Source organism: Rhinoraja longicauda, chromosome 25 (assembly GCF_053455715.1).
Source record: "Rhinoraja longicauda isolate Sanriku21f chromosome 25, sRhiLon1.1, whole genome shotgun sequence".
NCBI lineage: Eukaryota > Metazoa > Chordata > Chondrichthyes > Rajiformes > Arhynchobatidae > Rhinoraja > Rhinoraja longicauda.
In genome coordinates, this window is record NC_135977.1 from 9,998,789 (window position 1) to 10,012,511 (window position 13,723).

General features: G+C 46.9%; 1 protein-coding gene across 1 annotated transcript in view; it reads left to right on the plus strand.

The window, feature by feature from the left end:
• The first annotated feature begins 870 nt into the window (after nucleotides 1-870).
• LOC144606062 (solute carrier family 2, facilitated glucose transporter member 11-like) overlaps nucleotides 871-13,723 on the plus strand; it is a 42,557-nt gene continuing 29,704 nt past the window's right edge. Inside the window, exons 1-3 of the mRNA XM_078421851.1 lie at nucleotides 871-894; nucleotides 11,629-11,727; nucleotides 13,132-13,292. Coding sequence (XP_078277977.1) covers nucleotides 871-894; nucleotides 11,629-11,727; nucleotides 13,132-13,292 — 284 coding nt within the window. The remainder of the gene's footprint in view (nucleotides 895-11,628; nucleotides 11,728-13,131; nucleotides 13,293-13,723) is intronic.

Sequence of the window (13,723 nt, forward strand, 5' to 3'; positions counted from 1 at the left end):
GGAAGTCCAGAACAAGGGGTCACAGTTTAAGGATAAGGGGGAAGTCTTTTAGGACCGAGATGAGAACGTTTTTTATCACACAGAGAGTGGTGAATCTGTGGAATTCTCTGCCACAGAAGGTAGTTGAGGCCAGTTCATTGGCTATATTTAAGAGTGAGTTTGATGTGGCCCTTGTGGCTAAAGGGATCAGGGGGTATGGAGAGAAGGCAGGTACGGGATACTGAGTTGGATGATCAGCCATGATCACATTGAATGGCGGTGCAGGCTCAAAGGGCCGAATGGCCTACTCCTGCACCTATTTTCTATGTTTCTATGTTTGATTAGTACGGGTGCCAGAGGTTATGGGGAGAAGGCAGGAGAATGGGGTTTGGAGGGAGAGAGAGAGATCAGCCATGATTGAATGGCAGAGCAGACGTGATGGGCCAAATGGTCTAGTTCTGATCACTTGTGATCTTATGACCTTATGATACACAGGAGCCCACACCAAAACAATGGATACGGTCGATGAGGTTGGAGGAGGTGCAAGTGAACCCAGCATGAGGAGGCATTGGTTGTACTTGAGGAGATTGCAACACCATGGTCACCTGGGCAATGGAAGAGTCCAGTTCTTCTAAAGGTCAATTGGTCCTCTCTTCATAGTATAAAAAACATGCAATTCGGGAATTTTAAAAGATAATCAACAGAGCATGAAAAGAGATTCTGGAACGATGTGCTCATGCACAAACTGTATATAAGACCCACACAGGAACCTGATACCATTGGCGATCTGGCCCTCCTCCACTGCCTTCTGTACTTTAATTTAAGCCTGTTCCCCTTTGTAACTTTTTCATTGCTTGCTGAAATTGGGAGTGGCTTAGCATCAAACAACTAATGGAAAATATCCTGAAGGAGTTGGTATGAACGTATTATATCTTCACCAGCTTAGAAAATGAATTTTAATAACGCATATGTGTTTTAAAAAAAATGATTGAGATCTGTTTTTGTGATTTGTACATGATGTTGTTTGTTCAACATTACTTTGAGAATGAGAATGAATTTGCAAGACCAGAAAAAAAAACAAAGGGATGAATCTATGCAGGAAGGGTCTGCAGAGGCTGGTTTATACCGAAGGTGGAAGCAAAATGCTGGAGTAACCCAACGGGTCAGGCGGCAGAGAAAAGGAATGGGTGATGTCTCGGCTGGGAAACCTTCCTCAGACTGAAAATAAGTCTGTAGCAGGGCTACGACCCGAAACGTCACCTATTCCTTTATCTCCAGAGATGCCGCCTGACCCGCTGGGTTGCTCCAGCGTTTTGTGTCTGTAAAGGGACAACTCTGCCAGGCTGTGCTGGGCGCGAGGACCCTCAAGGGGGCAGCGCCCACAGGGAGGGCTGGTTTACAAAGTGCCGGGGACATGGTCTCATGGGGTAAGCCCTTCGACAGAGTGGGTGCAATCTTTTAAACTCGGCGTGGTGTTCGACTTGCTTAGCAGAGTACAACAGTGCAGAAGTTCTGGTCTCCATTGGCAATGGGCACAGACTGTCAAACACTGTCAACCATTTACCCTCAGGGAGAGATCAGAACTGCATGAAGGCAGAACCCCAGCCAGGACACCTTGTACAGTGCTTAAAGGGAATTATAATTAACATCATTCCATTTTGCCAGGACCACATTTTTAATATGTTCCTTTAACGCAAGGGTTAATGCTAATTTTTTTCTGGGGGACAAAAATAGTATCATTCCAGCCTACAGTGCAAGGGAGCTGAACGTAAACGGCTGCTGAACGAGATATTTTTGTACACAGATAGAGATTGGAACAGAGAAGGTAACAATATGCAAACTCGGTTATAGTCCAATTTCCTTATTGCAAGCCCCTTTCTGACTTCCTTTTGATATTATATATATGTTTTTGCTGGTAGTCACGATGGGAGAGATCGTTGAGTCGGATAGATCTATATTGTTTAGTTTAGTTTAGAGATACAGCGCGGAAACAGGCCCTTCGGCCCACCGAGTCCGTACCGACCAGCGATCCCTGTACACCAGCACTATTCTACACACTGGGACAATTTTTACTGAAGCTGATTAACCTATAAACCTGTACGCCTTTGGTATGTGGGAAGAAACCGGAACACCCGGAGAAAACCCACGCGGTCATTGGGAGAACGTACAAACTCCGTACCGACGGCACCCCTAGTCAGGATTGAACCCGGGTCTCTGGCGCTGGAAGGCAGCAACTCTATCGCTGCACCACCGTGTTTCACCTTGCACTACTAGATTATAAGCAGGTCTAGTGTTGCTTCAGCATTGTGCTGGTAAAAATACTTTTGAACAACCCAACAAGTAATATCACGTAAAGGCAAAGCAGAGGTGGGAAGCAGGTGACTACTTTGCTAACAGTAGTCAATCTTGCAGGAGAAGGAGTTTTGCAGGAGTGCAGGCAGATTGTTTGGGTGGCACAGTGGTGCAGGTTCGATCCTGACCTCGGGTGCTGTCTGTGTGTGGGGTTTGAACGTTCTCCCTGTGACTGCGTGGGTTTCCTCCAGTTCTCCAGTGTCCCCCACCATGCCAAAGACGTGCGGGTTTGTAGCTTAATTGGCCTCTGTAAATTGCCCCGTGTGTGTTAGGGAGCAGATGGAAAAATGGGATAGCTTAGAGCCGGTGTGAATGAGTGAATAGTGGTCAGTGCGAACTCGCTGGGCCAAAGGGCCCGTTTCCAAGCTGTACCTTTCAATCAATCAATCAATTGTTTCATTATCGTCACAAAATGTTGGAAAAAACATTTCACTGAACAAGCAGACCACCAGAATCCCTGTTGCCAATTGAGAAACCTAGAGCTGGTAAAATGGAAAGGAAGGGAAGAATGAAGGGGGGACAATAAACAAGTGTAGAGTGAATGGAATGGAGAAGAAAACATAATGGTCAGAGCAGGGACGAGCGCAAAGAAGATGAAATGCCAGGAAGCAGATTGAAGAGAGGGGTGGTGAGGAGTGAGGAGGACAGACAGAAGCATGGACGGAGAGAATAGCAAGAAGCACACAGCAGGAATGCAAGAGAGAGAGCAGGGAGAGGAGAATACAATGAAGCAGAGAGCAAGACGGGGAGAGAAAAATAGCGCTTCGAATATTCAGAGGCGTTCACAGCAAAGAAGTTAGAGGGAAACAGAGCAGGGAGGAAATAGAGTGGAAAGAAATGCAGAGAAGGATTCAGTTGCTCACAGTATATCGGGACAGGGTGAAAGAGGAGATGGGAAAACAGGGGCAAGTGTGCTTATCTACGCAAAGGAGGATGAGATTTTTAAAGAGTTGGCTTTTGAAAGGAAAGAAATGAACCGAGTGAGCGAATAGAGAAAGGAAAGCTTAAGTCTAATTGTACAACTGGGGGATTACAGTTAATGAAGAGGAAAGTAAAGTATAATGAACAAAAACCGCTTGCTGGAGAAATGTAGATGGAGCGTATTATCCTGGTGGTGAGGGATCGCAAGGTCTCAGAAGCAGAGGGTTTGGGGTGGGCTGTGCCAGTGCAATGGGGTGTCCGAATGCATTGCGGTGCGTCAGTGCACGGGGTATCCTGGTGCATGTCTTTCCAAAGATACAGTAAGCAAATACAGCAGGGAAATAGGAAAGCTAACAGCATGTAATCTTTGGGGGGAAAAGGAACAGGTGACATTTCAGGTCGAGATCTTTTCTTGATTAGTACGGGTGTCAGAGGTTATGGGGAGAAGGCAGGAGAATGGGGTTAGGAGGGAGAGATAGATCAGCCATGATTGAATGGCGGAGTAGACTTGATGGGCCGAATGGCCTAATTCTACTCCTATTCCTTATGACCTTATGGCCTTCTTTCAAGAGATAGTTAGATAGAGCTCTTAATGACAGCGGAGTCAGGAGGTATGGGGAGAGGGCAGGAACGGGGTACTGATTGTGAATGATCAGCCATGATCACATTGAATGGCGGTGCTGGCTCGAAGGGCCGAATAGCCTAGTCCTGCACCTATTGTCTATTTTTCTTCAGGTCTGAGGAAGGGTCTCGAACTGAAACATCACCTATTCCTTCTCTCTCTTTCTCTCTTCTCTCCTCTTTCTCTCTTTCTCTCTCTTTCTCTCTCTCTCTCTCTCTCTCTCTCTCTCTCCTCTCTCTCTCTCTCTCTCTCTCTCTCTCCTCTCTCTCTCTCTCTCTCTCTCTCTCTCTCTCTCTCTCTCTCTCTCTCTCTCTCTCTCTCTCTCTCTCCGCCTGGCCCATTGTGTTACTCCAGCTTATTGTGTCTATATTCGGTGTAAACCGGCATCTGCAGTTCCTTCCGACACAGAATGTAATTGTTTACTGTGAGAGGAGCTAAATATCACAGTATGTTTTTGTTTTCTTCAGTTATATCGGCTACTGGTGAGAACATTTCTGCGTACAGTTCTGCGTATGGCATTGATCTCCTTACTTAAGGAATGATGTTTAGAGCAGGTTTACCAAACTAATACTGGGAATGTGCAGGAAGGAACTGCAGATGCTGGTTTATACCGAAGACAGACACAAAATGCTGGAGCAACTCAACGGGACAGCAGCATCTCTGGAGAAAAGGGTGTTTCGGATCGAGACCGTTCTTGAGTCTGAAGAAGGGTCTTGACCCGAAACATCACCTAATCCTTTTTTCCAGAGATGCTGCCTGACCCGCTGAGTTACCCCGGCTTTTTGTGCCTAACCTGGAATGTATAGGTGTCTAATGAGGAAAGTTTGGTCAGGCTGAGTTTTATTTCCACTGTTCAGAAGAATGAGAGGTGATTTGATTGAAACATATAAGATAGAGTGGGATTTTGACAGGGTGGGCATGGAAAGGATGTTTCCTTGTATGTGGGTCACTGTTTAAGAATAAGGGCTTGCCTATCTTAAACGGAGATCAGGTTAAATCGTGTTCTCTCAGAGGCTTGTGTGTGTGTGTGTGTGTGCTTGAAACTCTCTTCAAAGGCTGATGGAAGGAGAGTTTAGAATATTCAAAGGGTGCGGGGGGGTCAATAGATTCACGATAAGGGGGAGAGCTTTCAGTGGGTGGATGAGAAAGTGTAACAGGTTAAAATGCAAAGTCAGATGCAAAGTCATGAAACGATGGAGCAGGATGTTGGTATGAAAGTACAGTGACAGCTACGAACATTCAGTGAGGAGAAAAAAAAATAGAAATGGAGAATAGTGACACAATTCTACTTTTCAGGAAATTAAACAAAATAAAATTGGTATGCTAGTATGCGTAGGATAGAGTTAGCGTATGGGGAGCGCAGGTCGGTGCGGACTCGGTGGGCCGAAGGGCCTGTTTCCGCGCTATATCTCCAAACTAAACTAAACCAAGTGCCTGTTATCACCTTTTCATATCCCTAATTTCCCTCTCCCCGACTCTCAGTCTGAAGAAGGGTCTCGACCCCAAAGCGTCACCTATTCTTGATTTCCAGAGATGCTGCCCGTCCCGCTGAGTTACTCCAGCATTTTGTGACTGCTGTTAAATATTTTTGTATAAAATCAGAATGCAGCAGACATCAAGATTCGTAGCATTTGGGGCGGCACGGTGGCGCAGCGGTAGAGCTGATGCCTTGCAGCACCAGAGAACCAGGTTCTATCCTGACCACGGGCGCTGTTTGTACGGAGTTTGTACGTTTTCCCTGTGACCGCGTGGGTTTCCTCCGGGTGCTCTGGTTTCTTCCCACACTACAAAGACGTGCAGGCTTGTAGGTTAATTGGTTTCGGTAAAAATTGTAAATTGTCCCTAGTGTGTACAATAGTGCTAGTTTACAGGGATCGCCTATCGGTGCGGACTCGGTGGGCCCAAGGACTGTTTCCGCGCTGTATCTCTAAACTAAACTAGAACAATATAGATCTACTCTCCTCAATGGTCTCTCCCATCACGATTAACAGCAAAATATATATATATATATATAAAATCAAAAGAAAGTCAGAAAGGTGCTCGCAATCAGGAAATTGGACGATTACAGTGTTGGCATACTGTTACCTTTTCTGTTACAATCTCCATCTGTGTACCATAATATACTGTATTGTTCGGCAGCCATTTGCAGATTGCTGATTGCTGCTCAGCGCAAAGTCGAAGGGCCTGTTTCCACGCGGTATCTGTAAATACTAAAGTCTAAATACTCAGCCAGTCAGGGCAGCATCAACGGAGAAAGGAAGGGTTAATGTTACTTTCCAATGACCACTCATCAGCAATAGATACCGAGTAATTAGATCTATGTTAAGGCTGGAATAGAAAATGGTATCGTAACCGATATTCATTTCTACTGGAAAGTAATCCCACTGAAGTGGTGTTTTCATGTATACTCGGACATGGGCAGGTACCTTCGTATGGGTGGTTTCTGAGACATGTAAAGGAAAGGGTGTTGAGAAGAGTTATATTGGATGCTTGGGAAAACAATTAGATAACGCTCACTGTGAGGGAAGGAACTGCAGATGCTGGTTTACATCAAAGGTAGACACAAAGTGCTGGAGGAACTCAGCGGGACCAGGCAGCATTTCTGGAGAGAAGGAATGGGTGACATTTCGGATCGAGACCCTTCTTCAGACTGATGATAACGCTCACTAACTGACTGGGGATTATCTGCACGATTAACTCGTGCCCCATTGCTTCTGGTGCAGGAGAGATGCCAACTTTGTGCTGTCTACTTATTTGGGTTATTATCTCTGTTTGCGGCCTGTACAAGCCTGTGGCATCATTAGTCGCACGCTACTGCCTTGCAGTCAACATTAAAGTTGGTTATTGGATATCAGGGTTATTGCTCTCAGAATTGCAATTTGTGGATCGTTGGATTGAAAGGGTTCGTCGAGTTTGCCTCCTCCTCCTCCTCTTCCCCCCCCCTCTTCCTTCTGCTAATGCTTCCCCCTTCTCCAAATGCATGTCAGTTGCCATTCCCAAATCTGAGTTGAGTTCAGTTCAATTTAGTTTATCATCACGTGGTGCACTGAGGTACAGTGAAAAGCTTTTGCTGCGTGCTAACCAGACAATGGAAAGTCAGTCTGAGGAAGGGACTTGACCCGAAACGACACCCATTCCTTCTCTCCAGAGATGCTGCCTGTCCCGCTGAGTTACTCGAGCATTTTGTGTCTATCAGCGAAACGACTTTACAGGATTACAGTCGAGCCATCCACTGTGTATAGATATGTGATAAAGGGAAATAAGTGCAAGACTAAGCCCAGTAAAGTCTGATCAAAGATAGACCTGTTTTGCCCGCTCTCTGCCTTCCTGTTCACAGAGGGGAACGCCTTACTTTTACTTTACTTTACTTTAGAGAAACAGCGCGGAAACAGGCCCCTTCGGCCCACCGAGCCCGCTCCGCCCAGCGATCCCCGCACACTGACACTATCCGACACACACCAGGGACAATTTACAGTTTTACCTACCCAATTCACCTGCACACCTGCACGTCTTTGGAGTGTGGGAGGAAACCGAAGAGCTCGGAGAAAACCCACGAGGTCACAGGGAGAACGTACAAACACTGTACAGACAGCGCCCGTAGTCAGGATCGAACCCGGGTCTTTGGTGCTGTGAGGCAGCAACTCTACCGCTGCGCCACCGGGCCGCCCCTTGCTTTACTTATACTTTACTTTACTTTGGAGATACGGCGTGGAAACAGGCCCTTCGTCCCACCGAGTCCGTACCGACCAGCGATCACACCGTACAGTAGCACTGTTGTACACACAGGGGACTATTTACAATTTACAGAGGACAATACAAACTCCGTACAGACAGCAACCACAGTCAGGATCAAACCCGGGTCTTTGGTGCTGTAAGGCAGTTAAGCCACCGCTGCGCCACCGTGCCTGGCAACGCACTCATTTCTGGTGGCAATTTGTTTGTTCCGAGACTTTGACTGAGGCCAAAGTCTTTAGCATCTGGCACTCTCCCTGCAGACTGTAGCAACGTTCAATATAGTAGAAAGCATCAGACACTTCCAATTACATTAACAGCCGGTGGAAATCAATCAGCCACTAACCTGAAAATGATTGATGATCCAATAGACAATAGACAATAGGTGCAGGAGGAGGCCATTCGGCCCTTCGAGCCAGCACCACCATTCAATGTGATCATGGCTGATCATTCTCAATCAATACCCCCGTTCCTGCCTTCTCCCCATACCCCCTGACTCCGCTATCCTTAAGAGCTCTATCTAGCTCTCTCTTGAATACATTCAGAGAATTGACCTCCACTGCCTTCTGAGGCAGAGAATTCCACAGATTCACAACTCTCTGACTGAAAAAGTTTTTCTTCATCTCCATTCTAAATGGCCTACCCTTTATTCTTAAACTGTGGCCCCTTGTTCTGGACTCCCCCAACATTGGGAACATGTTTCCTGCCTCTAACGTGTCCAACCCCTTAATAATCTTATACGTTTCGATAAGATTCCCCTCTCATCCTTCTAAATTCCAGTGTATACAAGCCTAGTCGCCCCAGTCTTTCAACATACGACAGTCCCGCCATTCCGGGAATTAACCTAGTGAACCTACGCTGTACGCCCTCAATAGCAAGAATCCCTTTAAGTTGTGCTACTCGAGGCAGTGGGCAGTGTATTGTTCCTCCTGGTGCTGAATTTATCTTTGACTGAGTGAAGTTCTACGAGGTGCTTGTTCAAGAGTCGAGAGTCATGTGTCCCAGATAGAACAGTGAAATTCATACTTGCAGCAGCACAACAGAATATACCACCACACAAAACATTTCTTCACACAGAGAGTGGTGAGTCTGTGGAATTCTCTGCCACAGAAGGTAGTTGAGGCCAGTTCATTGGTTATATTTAAGAGGGAGTTAGATGTGGCCCTTTTTGCTAAAGGGATCAGGGGGTATGGAGATAAGGCAGGCACAGGATACTGAGCTGGATGATCAGCCATGATCATATTGAATGGCGGTGCAGGCTCTGAAGGGCCGAATGGCCTACTCCTGCACCTATTTTCTATGTTTCTATGTTTCTACAACAGAACATGTGAAATGGAATGTGGGCACAAAATGCTGGAGTAGCCCAGCGGGACAGGCAGCATCTCTGGAGAGAAGGAATGGGTGACATTTCGGGTCGAGACCCTTCTTCGGTAATATGGAGTATCAGCTGCAACCCTGATGATGGATGCCACATCCTCTTACGGTTTTGTTGTCTTTATCTGAAGATGCTGATCTTTCTCATGTTCATGCTATCCTACAAAGAATTACCCATCACCAATTTCCATACATCTAGACTCTTGACTTCACAGTCAATCCTGATTTTTTAAAAAATGTTTAGGAAGGAACTGCAGATTACACTAAATGCCGGAGTAACTCAGCGGGTCTGGCGGCATCTCTGGAGAAAAGGAATAGGTGACATTTTGGGTCGAGACCCTTCTTCCGGCTCAAGTCCGAAGAAGGGTCTCACTGCAAAACATCACCTATTTCTGGTCTCCAGAGATTCTGCCTGACCTGCTGAGTTACTCTGGCTTTTTGTGGCCAAAATGCTTTTTGTTTAGTTTAGTTTGATGTCATGTGTACCGAGGTACAGTGAAAAGCGTATTGTTGCGCGCTAGCCAGTCATGATTACGGGGACCCGCTGTAGGGTGGCCACCGAGAGCAAAGGGGGGCCATTGGGGACTAAATGGAATACTTTGTACCTTTGTCGGCGTGCTATCTGTGGCGACTCTTTGCATACCCTGCTTATGCAAAACGAAGACTCTCACTGTGACCTATCACATGTGATAATAAAGTATAATTTATTCATTCATTCATTCATTCATTCAAAGTCCAGTAAAGTCCGATTAAAGATAGTCCAAGGGTCTTCAATGAGGTAGATGGTAGCTCAGGACCGCTCGCTAGATGGTGATAGGATGGTTCAGTTGCTGGGAAGAAACTGTCACTGAATCTGGAGGTATGCACTTTCATTCTTCTGTACCTTTAGTTTAGTTTTTAATTTTGTTTAGAGATACAGCGCGGAAACAGTCCCTTCGGCCCACCGAGTCTGTGCTGACCAGCGATCCCCGCACACTAACATTATCCAACACACACGAGGGACCATGTACAACTTTACCAAGCCAATTAGCCTACAAACGTGTACGTCTTTGGAATGTGGGAGGAAACCGGAGCACCCGGGGAAAACCCACGCAAGTCACGGGGAGAACGTACAAACTCCGTACAGACAGCACCCGTAGTCAGGATCGAACCCGGGTCCCTGGCGCTGTGAGGCAGCAGCTGTGCCACCGTGCCACCTGTAGATCGGTGCAGACCACGACTAAAATTGGCAAGATATGTTTAAATCATCGACAGTCCACCGTAGATGATTTAACCATATTTAACCGACACCCTTGGTTCAGAGCCTTTTTTGGATTGACTGTTTGGCCGGACAAACAGAGGTCACGGCCTTGGGCGAGGGGGGGAGGGGGGTCGAGATACCGGCCTGCGAAGTCAACCGTGGAAGTCGACTATGGGAACGGATCTGCCGATTCTGGCTGGGCCAGAGTTCCAGAGCCCTGGGCACAGGGGGCAAATTCAACCCGCTGATCGGCGTAGAAGTCCCGACGAGGGTGGGGGGGGAATGGAATTTTGTCTGGATTAAAAGGGGGGGGGGGGGGGGGGGGAGGGAGGAGTGGGTTGGATCACCAGCTGCTGGAAAATCGGTGGTGGACATGGATGATTTGATCATATCTTGCCAATTGATATGTATTTTGTTGCAGGAGTTATTGATAAATTGCTTGCTTGTCTCGTGTTACAGTGGGGACAACACTTTGGATTTCTTTGGGGTGGAAAAGTACCATATAAATACAAATGATTTTTTAACAAATATTTTGAATCTTCTATTGCACGCTCATAAAGATATCTCAGACTTGCCCCTGAAATAAATAAGCTCAAATTGCTGATTCGATGTAACTAAGAGCTTTATCGCAGGATAGGAATGTCCATCACTAGAGTGCATAGCAGCAAAGTGAAAGGGGGCAGTTTAATGGAGACAGGTATTTTACACAGAGAATCGCTGGAACACATTGCCAGGGGAGGTGGTGGAGGCAGATACAATAGTGGCGTTTAAGAGGCTTTTGGATCGGCACAGGAGTAGAGCAAGGAATAAACGGATATGGATGATGTGCAGGCAGATAGGATCAGTATAACTTGGCATCATGTTCGGCACAAACATTGTGGGCAGAAGGGCCCGTTCCTGTGTTTTTTATTTCGTTTTAGAAACACAGGGCAGATGCAGGCCCTTCGGCCCATCGGGTCCGCACTGACCAGCGACCCCCGCACATTAACACCATCCGCCACACACACACACACACACTAGGAACAATTTACATTTATACCAAGCCAATTAACCTACAAACCTGTACGTCTTTGGAGTGTGGGACGAAACCGAAGATCTCGGGGTAAACCCACGCAGGTCACGGGGAGAACGTACAAAACAGACAGTCAGGATGGAACCCGGGTCTCTGGCGCTGTAAGGCAGCAACTCTACCGCTGCGCCACCGTGCCGCCCCGCGCCAAGTTACTCCAGCATTTTGTGTCTTTCCTATGTTATGCAGGATGTTCTAATAGAAATGTGGTCGATAATGTAGAAATTTGAGATCATATTAACTCATTATCTTTCAGCGACCAAATCTGTCTTAACAAATGTCAACTCTAATTCCAGTATTGGCTGTGTTTATGAATGATAATGCTTTCTCCACTTATAGTTCCATCTGAAGGTTCTTCTGCTGCTGATTGTCGTCACGGGAATGGGAGGAACGTTTCAGCATGGACTCAATATGTCTCTGATTAACGCACCATCTATTGTGAGTAACCCATGCTTTTATATGAGTGGGAGCAAGAAAATAACATTAATGGCATTGGCATTAACTTGTTGGTGAAGAGTCTTAGATGCAGGCCTAATACTCCCTTCATTTGCCAACCCCTCAGATTCGAGGATGACTTGCTTGTTCGCAGTGGAAAGATGAGAAGAATAGACCAGGTAGACGCACAGAGTCTCTTGCCCAGAGTAGGGGAATCATGAACCAGTGGACATAGATTTAAGGTATTCTCTGCCACAGAAGGTAGTTGAGGCCAGTTCATTGGCTATATTTAAGAGGGAGTTAGATGTGGCCCTTGTGGCTAAAGGGATCAGGGGGTATGGAGAGAAGGCAGGTACGGGATACTGAGTTGGATGATCAGCCATGATCATATTGAATGGCGGTGCAGGCTCGAAGGGCCGAATGGCCTACTCCTGCACCTATTTTCTATGTTTCTAAGGTGAGGGGGGTGGGAGAAAGATTTCACCAGTGGGAGAGTCTAGGACCAGAGGGCACAGCCTCAGAATAGAAGGACGTGCATTTAGAAAGGAGATGAGGAGGAATTATTTTAGTCAGAGGATGGTGAATCAGTGGAATTCATTGCCAATTTACAATCTTCTCTCACTGCCAGCCAAGCCAGGCCGGTGCTTGTTGGTTAGTTCTGGCGATGAAGCACTTCACCAAACAAAATCGGTATACTACCAGTGCACGCTGCCCTCGGGACGGCTGCTACGGAGAGGAGACGGCTGCCCACCACTGAAGCTCGGTGCAGCCAACGCCAAGGCTCTGCGGGGGAGCTGCTGGACATTGGGGGGGGGGCAGGGTGTGGTGGAGACGCTCCCTCAACCAAGGGAAGGGATATCACCCCAGGTGGCCACACGAGTGGTAAAGGGTGCCAGGTATAATGGTATTTCTGTGGAAAAATACTAGATACAACACTAATGAACCTCTGAAAACTTGTTTTGTATATTTTTCACACAAAGGGTGGTGGGTGTATGGAACAAGCTGCCAGAGGAGGTAGTTGAGGCTGGGACTATCCCAAGATTTAAGGAACAGTCAGACAGGTACAAGGATAGGACAAGTTTGGAGGGATATGGGCCAAGCTCAGGCATGTTGGCCGGTGTGGGCAAGTTGGGCCGAAGGGCCTGTGTGCACACTGTATCTATCACTCTCTGACTCCATGACTATATATTTTTTTTCATTCCAAATAAAGTTTATTTTGATTTAACCTGTTCAGTGCCACCCCTGAGTATACTCGATTTGGCTTATTTTTGGCTTCGTCAAGTCGAACTTGACCAACAGAAAACTCTGCACGGGGTGACCAACAGTGAAAAAAAATCTTGGCAGTGAACGGGTAAAAAAAAAAAAAACCCAGACATTGATCTCATAATCAATACTTTCCAATTGCAGTACATTAAGTATTTCATCAACCAGACTTGGCTGGAGCGTCATGGCACCGCGATGGAAGGGCAGGCAATAAAGGTGCTCTGGACGGTCATCGTGTCCGTCTACCCAGTCGGAGCTGTGTTTGGAGCTTTGATCGCTGGGCACCTGGCTGTTAGATACGGAAGGTAAGATCAGAGGCTGTCAGGCATTGCAACCCTACCTTGCTTTTACCTAATTTGGCGCAGCGGTCGAGCTGCTGCCTTAATAGACAATAGACAATAGGTGCAGGAGGAGGCCATTCGGCCCTTCGAGCCAGCACCGCCATTCAATGTGATCATGGCTGATCATTCTCAATCAGTACCCCGTTCCTGCCTTCTTCCCCATACGCCCTGACTCCGCTATCCTTAAGAGCTCTATCCAGCTCTCTCTTGAATGCATTCTGAGAATTGGCCTCCACTGCCCTTTGAGGCAGAGAATTCCACAGATTCACAACTCTCTGACTGAAAACGTTTTTCCTCATCTCAGTTCTAAATGGCCTACCCCTTATTCTTAAACTGTGGCCCCTGGTTCTGGACTCCCCCAACCTTGGGAACATGTTTCCTGCCTCTAACGTGTC